Here is a 19,874-nt window from a genome sequence, read left to right as displayed (position 1 = left end):
TATGGGTTGCCCAGATTGGGACCTCTGGTGTTCAATCAATGTAACTGCATGAGATGCACAATTAATAGAATTCTAATTTCCATGATGTGAACTGAAAATTTCTACAATGCACATATTCACATTTTGCGATGCATCATTACACCCCTATTAGAATAAGCGCATTGATATAATTGATATAGAAATAGATATATATTCTGTTATAGACCTTACAATTGATCTGATATGCTTAATATCAAATTGATGTCAAACTGTAGGATGATTTATTTGAGGTCTCAACATGAAAATGTTGGTCAAAATGGTAAAAAAAAAAAAAAAAAAAAAAACACACAAAAGAATTTTCAGTTTGACTCCAGTACACTTTGCTTATACATACCTACTAAACCTGGTAATTAGCTTTGACCTGAATTCCTGGTTTAAACAGTGATATAAAATATAATAAACAATTTCTGAAATCTGAAGTGCAACTTTGCAGAATGAATTTTCCCTCTTTGCTTCATCATAAACATACCGCATTTAATCAGTGGTTTTAAAAAAACGTGTAATGCAACAAAATTGAGAATATTCTCATTTGCATGTGGTTAATCTTTGGCCAAAAATAAATGGAGAAATGAGACTTTTTTTTCACAACCTGTTTCTGCTACAGAACTAGGGTGTTTCTATAAGACTGCACTTTAGGGATGTGAAATGCTGTAAATGCTGTCATAGGCGCTGATTCTGTAGCGTAAGTAACACTGATGAGGGAAGTACCACGTCTTCCTGCCAGTTGGTGCCCAATAGTGAAACTTTTATTTATTAAAGCTTTTATTAACACTAGGGATTAACACTAGGGATAAACAATACAATGATATAAACATGGACAAAGGTGGGTTAAAAATGCGTTCGTGTTTAATTAACTTAATCGTTACAAGAATACATTAACTGCATTCTAAGTAAAAAATACATTTTTAACAAAACAGTTATCATTTCACAATAATGGGCACCATTGCATTTAGTGCTTTGTGCATCCTCTTCTTATATAATGCTGTAATAATGACACGAAGGGATCTGAGAGCACTCCTCAATACACAATTTCTCCATGTTCTCCAGGGTCCTATTTCTTTTCTTGTGCAATCTCCACTTCAGCTCACTCATCTTTACCAAGTGTGCCAATAATTCTGGATCTGATTGTAGATATTGTGATATGGATTTACTTATTTTCCGAATTATAAACCGCATTGTTATTTTTAGACAATGTGAAGCACAGGAATGGAAAACAGTTACAGGAAAACATGTAGCAAAACACTAATTTCCACGTCTCTCCACGTCTTATACCATATTTAGCTGTAGTCAGCATGTTATACAAATCACATGATACAAAACCCATGATGCATACTGCAGATGACATAAGTCAATGCATATGTGGAGCTCATAAACCTACCAAGCAAATTCATGGCACAGCTGGTTCGTATTTTTTGGTATTGATGCTCACAAAACTGCCTAAAAGGCTAAAATGACAAAATGATGACTAAACTGTGAAAAAGTGTCTCCTAAGCGCCTCATGTGCTAAATCTCGGTAGCATGTCGGCTATCCTGGACAAACACGAAACACTCTTGATTCTTTTACAGAGTGCCATTACTTTTGTCCTACTTGAATGGCTTGACTTACTTGTTTTTAATTTCTGGATTTGTTTTGGATCGCTAATAGATGGAAAAGTTGGAAAGAAAACCTGTGAGATCATGTTTTAGCTTGTGTTATAAGTGCATCTCATGCCAATGTTTTTTTTTTCCCCAGACAAGATAAAATGAGGTAGTATCACGCAAACATATATCACATGTTGTTGCTACAGCTCGACCTAGCCTCCATTTCTTTTTGTCCATGCAAAAACAGAAACCGTCCCAAAATAAACAGTAAAAGTGTACAGAAGGCTCAGTCTTCCTAAGAGAGACTAGGTTCCCCTGAGCATTCTACTTTCACTGAGTGAGAGCTTTAGCTCTCCAATCACACACACACACACACACACACACGCACACACACACACAGAAATAAGGTCAGCACACTGGCCCGCTGCTGAATGTGAGCCTCAGTTGGCCATAAAAACTCAGCCAAAGCACGAGATTCAGAGTTTATGCCAGGAAGAGGAATTAACACAGAATTGTGAGCAGAGTGGAGAGAGAGAGAGAGAGAGAGAGAGAGAGAGAGAGAGAGAGAGTCAGTGAGTTGATCAGTGAGTCGGTCTGTGAGTCAGTGAGTCAGTCAGTCAGTGTATTAGTCAGTGAGTGAGTCAGTCAATGTACTGGTCAGTGAGTCAGTCAGTGAGCCAGTGAGACAGTCAGTGTGTCAGACAGTCAGTGAGTTGGTCATTGACTCAGACAGTTAATGTATTGGTCAGTGAGTTAGTCAGTGTTTCAGTCAGTAAGTGAGTTAGTCAGTGTTTCAGTCAGTGTGTCAGTCAGTCAGTGAGTTGGTCAGTGAATCAGTCAGTGAGTCAGTCAGTCAATGTATTGGTCAGTGAGTCAGTCATTCAATGTACTGGTCAGTGAGTCAGTCAGTGAGTCAGTCAGTGAGCCAGTGAGACAGTCAGTGTGTCAGACAGTCAGTGAGTTGGTCATTGACTCAGACAGTTAATGTATTGGTCAGTGAGTTAGTCAGTGTTTCAGTCAGTGTGTCAGTCAGTGAGTGAGTTAGTCAGAGTTTCAGTCAGTGAGTGAGTTAGTCAGAGTTTCAGTCAGTGTGTCAGTCAGTGAGTGAGTTAGTCACTGTTTCAGTCAGTGTGTCAGTCAGTCAGTGAGTTGGTCAGTGAATCAGTCAGTGAGTCAGTCAGTCAACGTATTGGTCAGTGAGTCAGTCAATGAGCCAGTGAGACAGTCAGTGTGTCAGATAGTCAGTGAGTTGGTCAGTGAATCAGTCAGTGAGTTAGTTAGTCAATGTATTGGTCAGTGAGTCAATCAGTAAGTCAGACAGACACTGAGTTGGTCAGTCAGTCAGTGAGTGACTGAGTTGGTCAGTGAGTCGGTCAGTGAGTCAGTCAATGTGTCAGTGAGTCAGTCAGTCAGTGAGTCAGTAATTCATTAAAAAAAAAAAATGCTCTACAGCCCATCAGAATGCCCTGTTTAATACAGCTGAATATTTCTCATTTGGTTTCATAGCTCAATCAATAAAAACATTCATTTTTACACCTCAGCTGCTATAGAGGAAACCAATTAAGGCCAATCTGAGTGAAATTTCTTTCCAATTAAAAACAAAGTGGGTAGTCTTTTTAATAATCTGTGAAATATACGAAGAATAATTGTGTAAACCTTTGTGGAGGATTACTTCCACTATCGGAATCTCACTGTGCATGTGCATTTGAGACATGATGGGCTCCTGATAAAAAAAACTCCTGTGAGAAAACACAGTTCATGTTACAGATGTTAGCATGATTCATGTGAATTAACCTCAGCAGAGTGGCTCAGTGTTTGATATTCAACAGGCATTCAACAAGGATGCAGAACATACACATGAAAAAAAAAAAGACATTAGAAGTCGAGTTATCTGCTTTAATGTTGGATAATGTGTGCAATTACTTGCTCCTGAATGTCAGGGCTAATATCAAATGCTGAGTAACTTTATTCCAGTTCCAAACTCTTCCTCTCTCTGCCCGTTCAATAATGACATTTGGATGCCTTCTTGCTGAGAGGGAAATCATTTTAAACTCAATTTAAACACAACTTAAAAAAGCTGAACACACTCCCTGAACCATCAGAATGGTGTGTGAAGTCTGTCTCTGACAGATCCTCAGCCTCAGCTACATCACTCCAGTTCATAATTGGCCTCATTTAGAGATGGGACAATTTTTTTTTAAAATTCTGCTCACACAGTTATTATTTTTGTTCGTACCTGGATATGATATTTTTCTAATAAATTTAGTTGGTTGTACACTATATGGCCAAAAGTTTGTAGACACCTGACCATCACATCATTATGTGCTTGTTGAACATCCCATTCCTTTGCTGTTATAATAACCTCCACTCTTCTGGGAAGGCTTTCCACTAGATTTTGGAGCGTGGCTATGAGGATTTGCCCATTCAGCCCTAGTGAGGTCAGGCACTGAACAGGCACACCAACCTAGGCAAGCCGTGTCTTCACGGACCTCGCTTTGTACACAGCGGCATTGTTATGATGGAAAAGGTTTGAGCTCCTTTGTTACAGTGAAGCAAAATTGTAATCCTACAGCATACAAAGACATCCAATACAATTCTGTGCTTCTAATTTTGTGGCAGCAGTTTGGGGAAGGCCAACATATCAGTGTGATATCCACAAACCCTTGCCATATAGTGTATTTCCAAAAATATAAACAAACTAGTAACCTAATTTGAACCATGACTCTGATCAGGCAGTTACTAAGGATGAATGAAAGAATGCTGTGTGGTCATGTTAATGAACGTGGGCTCTGTTTGTCCCACAAACCTCATATCATATCATATCATATCATATCTGTTTGTTCACAACAGATTGAAAGTTAAAACCTTTTTTTTTGCATCCTAATGCATGCTTCTATACTCAACCAGATGCCTCAAGAACCTTCCCAACAAGCTTTCTAAAAAAAAACAAAAAAAAAAAAAAAAAAAAAACAGTGCATAGTGTTTGTCCTGTTTGTATCTGTATCTGTTTAGAACACATTATCTGTTCATTCTGGATGTTATACATCTATAACATCTATTCATATTGGGTTACATCTATTACATCTGTTAGGTTACATCTAATATAAAAACTTTATTTGGAGTCTGTAATCAGAATTACTTCATTCGGATTCATTTAAACATAGCCACTGTAGGAAAACGGAAGAGGGACAGTTTAAGCTCACAGCGTCTTGTGATCCAAAAATACAGCATTATACGCACTCTATAACATGACGACAAGGAAGAGGAAGAGAGAGAGAAGCAGTGGTGCCTGGGAACACATGACAAACATAACACACATTAACACACAACGCAATGTTACACAGCAGTGTGAGATTCTGCTGCTCTCAGTCTGCTCAGCCCAGCACTCCATTCTCCCTCTTTCTTTTCTTTTTTTCCCTGAGTGACCAAACAAAGTAAACAACTTGCAGGCTGGGTATTCGTATGTCTTTCTCTCTCTCTCTCTCTCTCTCTCTCTCTCTCTCTCACACACACACACACACACACACACACACACACACACAGTATGTGTGTGTCTTTCTCTCTCTCTCTCTCTCACACACACACACACACACACACACACAGTATGTGTGTGTCTTTCTCTCTTATTCTCTCTCTCTATCTCAGTCTCACTAGCATGTTATTAGCGTGTACTATATCTGCTACTTATAGTGAATCACAGGTTCACATGTCAGAATGATTACAATCCATATTGCTATTAAAAATTAACATTTTAGTGGAGAAGTTTGCAAACTTATGGCTTTTGAATGAATCTCTATTTTACAAATCACCTACAAAATGATCCAAAACATAATCAAAATCAACTGAGAAAATGTCTTTTGGCCTGTAGTTCATGCCCAATGCTCCCTTCCTCCTAATACCCCCCTACAAACACGCACCATCTGACATGTTTACAGGATCCAGCTCATTATTTCCTGTTTGCCTCCTCAGTTATCAGTGAAGAAATAACACAATCCTGTTACCAGGAGCCTCTGCAAAGCCTGAATCACGAGACTGAGAGGCTAAGAGGATTTAACCTCGGCTCTCTTCCAGTTTTACTTCTGTTTGAACATGATAGCCTGCCTGACTGTGTGTACACACGTGCAACATCCTCTTGCTCAGGCTTTAAAATCCTAATGACTGTCTTTTTTGTCAGAGAGGAGCTCCATTCACTTAGCACACACACACAAGTCTTGAGAGTGATCAAAAATCAATACATCAATCCAGAGTAAAGAACTCAACTGTCACAGAGTCATATGAAAATGTCGGACACGGTGTGAAGGTCGAGGTCAGACAGATAGAGTAATGAGTAACGATTATTAACTCAGATGGGAAAAGCTCTTCACAGGACAAACATTACCTTGGCACTCTATAAAGACGGGCTTTAATGAAGATTGGCAAGAAAAAAAAACACATGAACTCTCATTTGGAGTCTCAGCAAACATTTGGAAAAAGATTCTCTGGTCTGATGAGACCTGTAACAAAGTGCTACAATTTGGTGAAAACCCAACACTGCTCATCACCATGAGAACACCATTTCCACAGCGAAGCATGGTGGTGGTAGCATCATGTTTTTGCGTTGCTTTTCATCAGCAAGGACAGGGGAAAAATGACTGGAGCCAAATATGGGACAACCCTCGAAGAAAACCTGTTCCAGTCTGCAACAGACTTGAGACTGGACCCAAGGTTCACCCTCCAACAGGACAACAACCCTAAACATACTGCCACAACTACATCGTAGTGGTTTAAATCAAAGAACCTGAATGTGTTATTCAAAGCCCAGACCCTAATCTGATTGAGAATCTGTAGCAAGACTTGAAACTTATTTAATTAACCTCAAAATAAAAATGTTATAAATTCAAATGTTAGACATACTGTGCAAATCAAATGGTTAAAAAGTCCAGGTAAGTCCATTTCAATTCCAATTTGAAACACTACAAAATGCAGAAAAGTTGAAGGGGGTGAATATTTATGCTAGGTCCTGTATCTCTTACAACGTATTTGCATTCGTTTTCTCTGATTGACCAGATATTTGTTGGGCACTTCTTGGTTCTCTGTTTTACTTCTGTAGGTCACGCAAGTGTATTTTTATTAGAGAAAATATTGAATAGTACAAAATTCTAGTTAATAATAAGCCAATATTACGTAGAGGTGGAGAAATCATGAATTTATCAGCCCAGCACAAGTTAAAGCTCGAGTGTGTTGCCCAGTCCTATGTTTCGGTTGTTCAAAAAAACCTAACTGACTAAACTTAAAAGTAGTAGCTAATGTAATGTAATATACAGCAAGCTAGTTAGCTATTTAAGTGCAGAAACAAACAAGTATACGTTAACGTAGCATTTGCACCCTAGTTACAGTATCAAGGTATGTCTACATAGCTACATACCAAATGAAACTTTTTGTGTATATCAAATACAGACCGAGATCTAGAGACTAGCTTCCCAGGCAAAACCACATTTTTTAGACTGATAGCAACTGCAATTCTGGTAACACTGACTGATATAATTTACCACCACACAAGCATCACTCGCTTTAGTTAAACAAGGTGTGTAATGGTTGCACACTAAATCCTCAACACTTTAATGGGCTAAACTCTGCTTTTCCTTTGTAAGTCTCATCAACTGACCTCATTACCTAATTCTCCTCTTTATTAGTCAAGCAAATCTGCAACACCAGGCAACTTTTGCCAAAGAACCAGTGACCTAGTTACACATTAACTACACATCTAACACAACATCGCAACTCCATGAAAAAGCCTCAGAGCGAGTTGAGGGAAATTATTCTAATTTGAGAAGCATGAAGGGTTGTGTGTTTACAGTTAGAATGCCAATCATGATTATGTGGTTCAATTACAACTGCTGATTAAAATAGTTTCGGTCACAATGGTGTTCCCAAAATTAAAAACGTTAAACTTTACAGAAAAGCGTCAAGTAAACTTCCTGACCAATCAGGTGTCAAGTTGAGGGGGAATCGAGAAAAACAGTGGAGGATGGGGTGCCAATGAGTGAATATACGAGTGAATTCAACTATATGTTGAATTTTTTTTAAAAAATCCAATTTTGCAATCTGATTAAAAACAACAATTTGTCTATTTTCGGGACGTTCGCTGGTACGCAATCAGACGTTCCGGTTTAACTTTGGCTGCATGCAGTGAAGTCGCACAAGCAGCCCCTCGTCTCTTGCGTTTCTGCCTCCAGTGCTAGAGCAAAGTCAAACAACCTCCTCATCACAAGTGTTACACCAACCTTTATTACTGATATTTAATGTAGAGCGCAAGACTGTCTAGTTAGTTAGCTGATACTAGCTAGGTCTGGCAAGATTGTTCTTATGGTTACAGCGTGGGAATCGCATGAGCTGCTTTTTTTTTTCATATCAGCACAAGACATAACACTCAGCACTTTTTCTGGGAAAAAAAAAACTCTAAATATTATAATCAGTATAGTAACAATTAAGTGTAGCTTTTACATGCTAAATGTAAGAATATTAGACTCGAAATAACAACATCATAAGATTTCGTTATCATGTAATATTGACTTTTTTTATATTGTGATAACTGTCTAAACTTTAAGCTCAGTTTATGATACAGAGGTGCAAACATTTGTAAATCTGAGCATCAGTACAGTACAACAATTAGTCTTTATACTTTTAATACAGATGTAAAAGAAAAATATCAGCCAAATCAACCAATTAATCAAACAAAATATCAAGACAATGGTGTGGTAATTGGCAGCTCCGCCATTTTGTTTTACCAAGACCACAATCCCGCCCAATGGATTTCTACTGGCTCACAAGAACGAGGTTTTTGCGAATACTAAAAGTAAAAGTTAGATAAAAAGGAACCACTATCAGAAGCAAGTGTGCATCTTTCACGTCCTTTCCCCTTCAGTGAATTGTTTTTCTATTGGGTTTTAGTGGAGTAAATTTAAAATGGAAGGAAACTTACGTCATAAGTGCAAACAAAGCCAGAAAAATACTCCCTATGCTTAGACAACATTCTCCTTAATGAATCACAGGGATATTTTAAGGCATTCACAACAATATGGTGTAAAATATAGACTAATGAGATACTGTATAACAGTTAATCAGCACGGCTCAGCACAGATACGGCATCATATTCCTCTTGACAGGGAGAAGCAGATGTTTCTGTCTCATGCACGTCCTTCCTGTCTATGCAGCAACACGCTCTCGGCAGAGATCGCACGCGCAGCTAGTGACAACGTCAGCGTGCAGGTAGGACTGGGGATATGAAAACAATATTTCAGCATGTTCTAACAGAACACATTTACAGCTGTGTGTGGGCGATGTGACTCTTCAGCTGGCTAAACGAATCCTCAGGTGGCTGAATTAATAGCACTTTTGTCCTGGTAAACATCAAAACACACCACAGTCACCTTTAATGAAAAAAAAAATATATATATATATATACATATTTATTTATTTATTTATTTTTGGGCAGATTTTGCTCTTTGAATTTTTCACTGAGAAAAACTCGGTCCTGTTCGGAAAACAACATGTTGTCTAATACATTGTAGAAGAGTTGTTAAGTAATTAATAATATAACACAATGGGGTATGATGTTTTACGAAAATAATCATCAACAATGTAGTGTGATGCCAATAATTACAAATTTTAATTTACTAATAAATAACAGAGCATGCTTTTTTTTTTTTTTTTTAGCAGTTTATAGTTACAGTTACAGCAGTTTATAGTTATAGTTTATATGTTATGAAACATCCACGAAACAAGTTAGTTCCTGTTATCACTTATGTTATAGCAGCTATAAACGTATCTTTTTTCGCTCACTATTTTCTGTCTCTTGAAGTTAATAAGACAAAAAAAAAAAAACACCAAAAAAAACCAACACAGCTTCACAGCTTGTCATGTTACCCAGAAACCGGAAGCCAGAAAAGTCCTCTGACACTGGAGACTCCTTCCATAAATTATAAATAAACATCTAATAGAAAACTTCACCATATCAACAATTATATATATATATATATATTTTTTTTAAAATATCCATTTATTGTTAGTCTATGTTTGTGCGGACCGTCCGAGCTGTTGAGCTGTTACTATGGAAATGCTAACGTATTACAATGAGTGTATTAATATAAACCATTTATCATTTATATAATCATTTAGGATACAGCTAGAAATACTGTCAGAGCTGCTGTTTTAGAAAATGAATTGCTCTGAATCAAGAATTAAACAGCACTGTGAGGATTAAGCAATTTGCCAAGTATTATTCATTTATTTTTTAAAGAATGATAAATTATAAAGTGAATAACACATACACTTTTTAGCCATTTATAGTTACATTTAATGTTGTGGAACATCTATGAAACAAGAAGTAGAGCTAAGTTTCAGATACTGTGAAATAAACATACTTCTGTTCAATGTTGGCATCTTATTTGTACAGTTTAACAGACAACATGTTACAGATTACGGCAACCAAAAAGAATTTTCACTGTTGTGTCCTGCCTTAATATTGAGTCTGCCAAATATCTGTGGCATTTAATGAACAGCACCGTTTCTCCTGTTTACACTTTGAATCAATGGTGTTTTCAGAAAAAATCCTGTGCATCTCTACATTGCAATTACTATTTTCCTAAGATTCCTACCTAATAAACAGCTAATTATATTTCAGCAATGTATATTCGCCTACATAATTACAACCCTTGTTGGTTTTTGGGATCAGAAGAAGCACCTACAAGCCGAACAAGACAAGAAAAATTCCTCCAGGTTTCAAAGGCAAGACGAAATGCTGATTTGTGCAGGTTTTATTTGCTATTCTGATACACAGTCTGCTCTTGTGCACTCACTGGTCCAGGTTTATTTCAGAATAGGAGCGGATGGTGTTTTTGTCTGAGCACCACACACACACACACACACACACACACACACACACACACACACACACTTTTTTTTCAAGCCTGCAACAACACAATGACGTAATGCTCCTGCATCGGCTGCTGCACTGCCTGCAGCTTTAAAAACCAAGTGTTTTTCGCTAGGTGCCCAAACAGACACTAAAATAAAAATACTGCCTTTTTTGCTGTTGGTGCTAACAAGTCGGAACTCTGAGAGGATACAATACGCATTATAGATTCACACAAAGGCTGTAAAGATCGCTACAGCAGTCCAGAGCCAGTCAGTCAGGTTTCACTCGGCCACTGTCCCATATGCTGACTGCGTGGCACCAGAATGCTAAATAAGCAAGTCTTTACTGATATCTGGGCTGCAAAAGAGGTCACAAACTAAGAAAAGATCACAAGCGAAAGTTATCTGATTTTGCAATATGTAGTATTTCAGACAGCTCATTTTCCACCCCTTTAATTTCCACCTATATTAGATTCAGTTCTTGATTCAGGTTTGTCAGATGTTGATTAATTGTCCACACAAGCAGCTCTGAAGGTAGTTCCGCAAGTTTATATTAGCTTGTTCTAATACGTTATCATTTCTATCGTAGTAACAACATACACCACGACTTACATGACGAACGCTCCACATGAATTATTTATTGAGAATTAATTATTTGATTAATTATATCTATACCAGCAGCTCTGATGGTAGTTGCACCTGCAAGGCAAATCCCAGGTTTATATTAATGCACTCATTCTAATATATTATCTATAGTTATCTATACAATACGTTTCTATAGTAACGACTTACACAGTGACTTGTATGATGGACGCTCCAAGTAAATGAAAGTAAACGTTTTCTGTGAGATGTTTCTTTTCCATTTATGGAAGGAGTCTCCAGTGTCAGCACTTTGGAACAGTCAGAGGTAAACTTTTCTGACATGGGAAAGTCTTCAGGACTTTGCGCTTTCCAGTTTCTCTATAACACATTAAGCTGCATTTTTGCCTTATTAACTTGAAGAGAGGAAAAAGAACAACCGTTTATAGCTGCTAAGTCATAACAGGAACTACCTTGTTTCGTGGATGTTCCACAACGTTAAATGTAACTATAAATGGATAAAAAAAAGTATGTCATTCTTTAATAACTAATTATAATCATGTGCAAAAAAGGAGAAATGAAACACTTTCAGGGACGCAACAGTAACGTTGTTGATTATTTTCCTATAATAGCGTGTCATGTTGTGTTTTTATCCCTTATTGAAGGTCAAGGGCTTTATTGTGTTTTTTTCCTTTGTGATTTTAATGTGTACAAAAGCTACTATGTAATGTAATCACTGCTGGTAGTCACCAAATTACTTTTAGCCTTCATAATAACTACAAAAATCACACTCCAAAATCTCTGAGACTTATTGGTAATCCATATATGGCTCATCTTCTGCAGAACTAACAAAATGTCCCAATGTTAAGACGTGTTCAGAGTGAGGATGGACGTCTCTGTTAACTAAAATACACATGAGGCATCAATTACAGCCATGCACAGATTTAGAGTGGAGATTTCACATCATATTTTCCTGGTTATGATTAAGGGGTAATAGTTTGCTTATAATTATTGTTGCATAATATGTACAAAAAAAAAAAACCATGTGGCAATTTTACTGCTACATGTTGTAATCATTATAGGACCTGATATATATATATATATATATATATATATATATATATATATATGTATATATATATAAGGGGTGTAAATCGGATAGTTCATCACGATACGATACTATATCGATTTTCTCCGCCAGCGATACAATATTTGCCGATACCTCAAAAATTTCTGCGATACGTTTCGATTCGATTAATTTATCGATATTTCAATATTATGTGCCTAGTTTACACAAGCAGTTACATTTTTAATAACTCACAAATGCAACCAAAATATATAACATGAACATTTAATTAAACTCTTTGAAAATTGCACATTCTCTATCCCAATTGGGACATTTACAACAACAAACTAACAAAAAAAAAATTACACATTATTATTATTTTTTTAAATAAAGAAAAATAAATAATGGGGGGAAAAATGAAGTCACATGAAATCAATCAAGCTTATGATGGCAACAGTCAAAGTCTTCCAGTCTTTTGTGCCACAAGGTGCAATAGTGCAAATCACTGAGGTACTCTAGTTGTAGAAAAAAAAATTACTTCAATAAAAAAAAAAAAAAAAAAAGAAAAAGTGTCAAAATAAAGGTACCGCATATCGATATTTTACGTGTGGCATCGATGTATTGTATCGTTAGAGATTTAATAGATGCATCGATCCATATCGATGTATTGTTACACCCGTAATATATATATATATATGTTCACACTACCAGGTTGAACTAAAACAAATCCAATTTTCTGCTTTATTGTGACCCAGATCTGTTTTTTCTACTCAGACTTGAGCCAAATTTGTACGTAGTCCTAAACTGGACTCCGTACATATCCGATAAATGGCCATGTGACATGAATGAGAATGGAATGGAATACATGTGGCTCTTTATACACATTTATGCAGCACAGCAACAGCAATAGCACTGACTATTCAGTGGAATAATGAGGAAATTAATTTATTTGATATCTGGGAAATGAACCTTTAACCTAAGCGGCACAGGGGAACTCAAATGTTCAGTTACAAACGTGAACCTTCAAGATGGATACATCTGATCTAAGCAATAAAAAAAATCTGATCTGATTTGTGCAAAGAAGCTTGGAACGAAGGTATACTGATGAACTCATGATATTTCACAATACATACAAATGCCAGAGAACGTATTAAGCATTGGACCCTGTGTGAGAGCAAAATGTTAATTAAACATTTGCACATCATATAATTTGCATGTTGCAGGCTTCTTTATCTCATTACAAAACCAACACTATGATTATGAGTCACAAAAAATATATTGTGCAGAATTTTTTTTTTGTCTTGTGCTTGAGGCTTTGTTCAATAATAAGCACTAAAACTACAGGAAATCGTTTAGAAATGCACTGATCTTTGTTCTTTTTTTCTTTTGGAAGTCATACTGCCTTTGCTAAACGAATCAACATGAAAACATGAAGTGCACTGCAAAACTGCGAGCGCAAACGCCATTAATGTGTGTTCTGTGGCTTTCTGTGTTGTCTAACAAAATGGAGCCATGGATAGGTCTAGGAGGTTTTTTTTTTTTTTTAAATTTACACTCAGATTAAAAAAAATGTTGAGTTTGTCTAAAGAAGTCACTACTGTTTTAATCTTAGGATAAGGGATTAGATACTGTGTAACTGCTTACTGATTAATAACAGAAAAAAGGAACTCTTTCAACATGTAATTTTGGCTTTGCGAGGTGTTCAGTGTTGAAGCAAAGCAAAAAATATAATCGTCCACCTCATGCGGAAAGTGGGTTTAAAATCCTCCATGTTGTTAGCAAGTTGGAGAACACTATGTGTAGCTGTTTTTCTTTTTATATTCTTTGTATAGCAAAAGGTATTCATGCTCAACAGATACTAATAGCTGTAGCAATCATAATAAGAATCAATGAGAAATGCACAGATCAGGTCTTTGGTCTTGGCTAAATGTCAGAGTACAATAGATTTACAACAAAATAGAGTCATGGAGAAACCTGTCTGCTTTTCTAAATCAGTGGTTTATCAAAACAGAGTCTGTGATTTTCTTTATTTAGTTACAGCCTTGCAAATAACAACCTGCTATTATCAGAGTTATTATATTTATTACTGGTATAGTCTGACTAGCCCCTTGCATTCAACGAGTTTAATCCAAACTTTAATCCAAAAATCCAAAAGTAGCATATAAAATAAACCTAATGTGCTCAAATCGGTGCAAGCTTAAAGAATAAAAAAGCTCTCCGATAAATAGCTAGAATAATGAGACGAGTTAGATCCATGGGATTTATTTAACAGTTTGTCTCTGGCCTCAAAAGTTTACCCCTGCTCGAAATAATTCAGTAGTTTAATGATGTGAGTCCAGATGTTTTTGCAAAAGGACTGATGAGCCCAGGCTTTCGTTTAGCACCTATTATGTTCAAGGGAAATGTCGGGGGCCGGTGGGGGGGAGGACCAGTGCATGCACTAATGGTCCTTCGTCCCTCTCCTTGAATGAGTAACAGCCTTGTAGAGATCAAATTTCAAAGTTGGAGCCCGGCCTATGAATCCAACATTGTATAAGTTTTGTTGCATTGGATATTTGCTATATATCTGGCTTTGCTAGGTTTATTGGTAGCGATGGTCAGTTAAATCACACAATTTCACACTTTAGCCATAAGAGACAAGTGCAGTGCTTGTAGGTGTTTGCTGTTAATCAGTTGCCATGGATACTACTCATAGCATGGATATGCTGATAACCAGTTGTCATGGATAATACTCCTAGCATGGATACGCTGATAATCACTTGCCATGGATCAATTGCCATGGATAATACTCCTAGCATGGATACGCTGATGATCAGTTGCCATGGATAATACTCCTAGCATGGATACGCTGATAATCAGTTGCCATGGATAATAATCAGTTGCCATGGATAATACTCCTAGCATGGATACGCTGATGATCAGTTGCCATGGATAATACTCCTAGCATGGATACGCTGATAATCAGTTGCCATGGATAATACTCCTAGCATGGATACGCTGATAATCAGTTGCCATGGATAATACTCCTAGCATGGATACGCTGATGATCAGTTGCCATGGATAATACTCCTAGCATGGATACGCTGATGATCAGTTGCCATGGATAATACTCATAGCATGGATACGCTGATAATCAGTTGCCATGGATACTACTCATAGCATGGACACGCTGATGATCAGTTGTCATGGATAATACTCCTAGCATGGATACGCTGATAATCAGTTGCCATGGATCAGTTGCCATGGATAATACTCCTAGCATGGATACGCTGATAATCAGTTGCCATGGATAATAATCAGTTGCCATGGATAATAATCAGTTGCCATGGATAATACTCCTAGCATGGATACGCTGATAATCAGTTGCCATGGATAATACTCCTAGCATGGATATGCTGATGATCAGTTGCCATGGATAATACTCATAGCATGGATACGCTGATAATCAGTTGCCATGGATACTACTCATAGCATGGATACGCTGATGATCAGTTGCCATGGATACTACTCCTAGCGTGGATACGATGATAATCAGTTGCCATGGATAATACTCCTAGCGTGGATACGATGATAATCAGTTGCCATGGATAATACTCCTAGCATGGATACGCTGATAATCAGTTGCCATGGATAATACTCCTAGCATGGATATGCTGATGATGAGTTGCCATGGATACTACTCATAGCATGGATACGCTCATGCTGTTAATGTGTTCAGAATAACGGGAAGTTTCCGACTAATAAATAGCAATAATGCGTGGTGTTTTTGTTTGCTTGTTTCTTTCTTTCTTTCTCTAAGAAGTTATAATTACCAGTGTGGGAATTTCCGAAAGCTGACTCAATAGTGTGTGACACATTGGAAACCAATGTACTTAGTTTGGCAACGGTTGCTCAACATTAAGGTTAAGGCTCTGAATTACTGATAAGAAGGTCTGGGGTTCGAGAACCGCCAAGCTGCCACTGTTGGGCCCTTGACCAAGGCTCTTAACCCTCTCTGCTCCAGGGGAGCTGTATCATGGCTGACCCTGTGCTCTGACCCCAGCTTCCTAACAAGCTGGGATGTACGAAGAAAAGAATTTCATTGTGCCGTAATGTATATGTGACAAATAAAGGCTTCTATTTTTTTTTTTTTTTTTTGCTTTGAGAGCAAAAAAATTAGCATAGTTCAAATTTCTCTTTCTGGGTCTGACAAGATGAAGAGTTCAGGGAATGTCTGACTCATCATCTACCGTATTTCCTATGGAGTAATAAAATAAAACACTTGGGTTGTGCGGTTATAGGAAGATAATCAATGATGGGATGGTGGGATCCATCCTGAGGCAATGTGGAGTTACTGTTACCACCCTGAAGTTGATTATTTTCCTATAACAGCATGTCCTGAAGTCTTTTATTCCTCTTATACCATGGTAATTTTTAAAGAATTGAGTGTTGGTGTTGATTAATTATATCTATACCAGCAGCTCTGATGGTAGTTGCACCTGTAAGGCAAATCCCAGGTTTATATTAAAGCACTCGTTCTAATATATTATCTATAGTTATCTATATAATACGTTTCTATAGTAACGACTTACACAGTGACTTGTATGATGGACGCTCCAAGTAAATGAATAATAATTTTAAAAAAAAAGCATAATTATTTATATGATGAAGTTTTCTGTGAGGAGATGTTTCTTTTCCATTTATGGAAGGAGTCTCCAGTGTCAGCACTTTGGAACAGTCAGAGGTAAAGTTTTCCGACATGGGAAAATCTTCAGGACTTTGCGCTTCCCGGTTTCTCTACAACACGACAAGCTGCGGTTTGCTCTCATTAACTTGAAGAGAGAGAAAAAGGAACGACTGTTTATAGCTGCTAAGTGATAACAGGAACTAACTAGGTTTCATGGGTGTTCCACAACATTAAATGTAACTATAAATGGATAAAAAGGATGTAGGTATGATGTGCTGTTCTTTAATAACTAAAAATATTTGTAATCGTTAGCAAATTTCTGTAGTGGAAAAGCAATAAAACACTTTGGTTCATGATGTTATAAGAAAATACTCAACTCTGGGATGGTAACAGTAATGGTGTTGATTATTTTCCTATAAAGGCATGCCATGTTGTGATGCAAATGCAAAGAGCAAAAAAAAAAAAAAAAAAAGTTTAGTAAGTTCAGAGAGCTAGACAGACAGATAGATAGATAGATAGATAGATAGATAGATAGATAGATAGATAGATAGATAGATAGATAGATACTTTCCTGATCCCGAGGGAAATTGCAGTGTTACAGTAGCAGTAAAAACAAACATTTACAGATAACATAAATACAATAAAATAAAATAAAGTAATGAAGCACCGTGGGGAAAAAGCAATAATCTAATTAAAATCTTTTAAGGAAAGAGGGAGTCTCTATAGACAAAATCTGTAAACAAACTCTGTAAACAATGTACTTGCTGTGCAAATGTGCAAGAAAGTGTAAAGGTGCCAGTTTAAATGTCCTGTGAGGTAGTACTAATAATACTCCTACTCCTATTAATACTACTACTACTACTCCTATTAATACTACTACTACTACTAATACTCCTACTAATACTCCTACTCCTATTAATACTACTACTACTACTAATACTCCTATTAATACTACTACTCCAACTAATACTCCTACTCCTACTAATACTCCTACTCCTATTAATACTACTACTACTACTAATACTCCTGTTAATACTACTACTACTACTAATACTACTACTACTCCTACTAATACTCCTAATCCAACTACTACTAATAACACACATACTCCTACTCCAACTACTAATGCTATTACTGCTACTAATAATGATACTCCAACCCTACTTCATCTACTAACATTACTACTAATAATACTCCTACCCCTACTACTAATACTGCTACTACTAATAATACTCCAATCCTACTCCAGCTATTAATTTTACTACTAATAATACTCCAATTACAAATACTACTACTAATACTCCTACTACTAATACTCCTACTACTAATAATACTCCAATCCTACTCCAGCTATTAATTTTACTACTAATAATACTCCAATTACAAATACTACTACTAATACTCCTACTACTAATAATACTCCAATCCTACTCCAACTATTAACTTTACTACTACTAATACTCCTACTACTATTATTAATACTCCTACTAATATTACTCCTACTCCAACTACTAATACTGCTACTAATAATGATAATACTCCAATCCTACTCCAACTACTAATTGTACTACTAATAATACTCCTACTCCAACTACTAATACTCCTACTAATAATACTCCTACTCCAACTACTAACACTGCTACTACTCCTACTAATATTACTCCTACTCCAACTACTAATACTGCTACTCCTAATACTGCTACTAATAATAATAATACTCCAATCCTACTCCAGCTATTAATTTTACTACTAATATTACTCCTACTCCAACTACTAATACTCCTACTACTAAAATTAATTTTACTACTACTAATACTCCTACTCCAACTACTAACACTGCTACTACTATTATTAATACTCCTAATGCTGCTAATAATAATTATAATAATACTCCAATCCTACTCCAGCTATTAATTTTACTACTAATATTACTCTAACTACTAATACTCCTACTACTAAAATTAATTTTACTATTAATAATACTCCTACTCCAACTACTAATACTCCTCCTCCTACTACTAATAATAATAATACCCCTCCTCCCACTACAACTACTACTTCTACTACTACTACTAATAATAATAATAATAATAATAATTGTATTGTGTTTGTGCATGTGTTTTTTGCACTGGATGTTTGCAGTGTGCATCTGTTGGCTGTGCAAGCCCAGTGTTAGGACGTGTAGATGTATCAGGACTTGGCTGACCTGTGCGAAGTAGAGGTTGAGGAGGCAGAGGGTGCAGAACTGCAGGCACACGGGGAAGCAGTAGAAGAGCCAGAAGGGCAGCGGCTGCAGCTGGCTCGCCTGGGCCATGTTGTTGAAGTAGAAGGAGAAGAGAGTGGTCCTGAGGGCCGACCAGAGCAGGCACAGGAAGAGGAACACACTCCGGTAGCTGAGGCGCTTGTGGCCGTAGTGCAGGATGAGCCAGAGCTGCGAGTAGATGAAGAAGAAGAGCAGCGAGTACAGGAGCGTGTGCACAGCCGTGAGCGCCAGGTCCAACACGGCGCCTTCATCATCATCATCCTCCCCCTCATCCTCAGCCGTCAGAGCACCAAGCCGTCGGAGCTGATTCTCAAGTGACAGCATGTCGACAAATTCAGCAACAACAAGTCGGCCTGACTTAAGACGCCCTGGTGTCTCTTAATTCCAACACGATCATAAAAATATCCACAAACTTTTTCATAGATCGGATTGGATAATGACAAACGTCAGGACAAAGTTGCACATAAAACTAGATAACTAACAACCAGCGGAACCTAGTTGTTTAAAAAAGATCGGTCATACAACCATAGTTGAGGGATTAAAAACGGGCAAGGTGAGGCAAACAAACAAAAAAAACATGTAGTGAAGGAAAAAAAGGAGCTCAGTGCAAAAAAAACAACTCCAGCTGAAAAAAAAAAGATCCAGAGAGGAGCGCAATCAGCTGGGGTATACTGCAGTTTAGGACACGCCCCTCGTCCAATCAGCTGTGGCACGCTCCAGCTAAACCCCCACCTCTTGTCCAATCAGATAGTAGAGTGCGCCTGTTTGTGCCCCGCCTTCTTAGC

The 19,874-nt window shown here is 37.2% G+C and overlaps 1 protein-coding gene across 2 annotated transcripts in view; it reads right to left on the bottom strand.

The window, feature by feature from the left end:
• Positions 1 to 19,846, bottom strand: part of gpr137c (G protein-coupled receptor 137c) — a 31,453-nt gene extending 11,607 nt beyond the window's left edge. For both annotated transcript variants that reach the window (XM_026926876.3, XM_026926877.3), the window contains exon 1: positions 19,033 to 19,846. In XM_026926876.3, coding sequence (XP_026782677.1) covers positions 19,033 to 19,413 — 381 coding nt within the window. In that variant the 5' untranslated portion in view covers positions 19,414 to 19,846. The remainder of the gene's footprint in view (positions 1 to 19,032) is intronic.
• Positions 19,847 to 19,874: the final 28 nt, after the last annotated feature.

Source organism: Pangasianodon hypophthalmus, chromosome 10, assembly GCF_027358585.1.
Source record: "Pangasianodon hypophthalmus isolate fPanHyp1 chromosome 10, fPanHyp1.pri, whole genome shotgun sequence".
Taxonomy (NCBI): Eukaryota; Metazoa; Chordata; class Actinopteri; order Siluriformes; family Pangasiidae; genus Pangasianodon; species Pangasianodon hypophthalmus.
The sequence above is the reverse complement of the archived record's forward strand: the minus strand, read 5'-3'. Positions and strand labels throughout refer to the sequence as shown.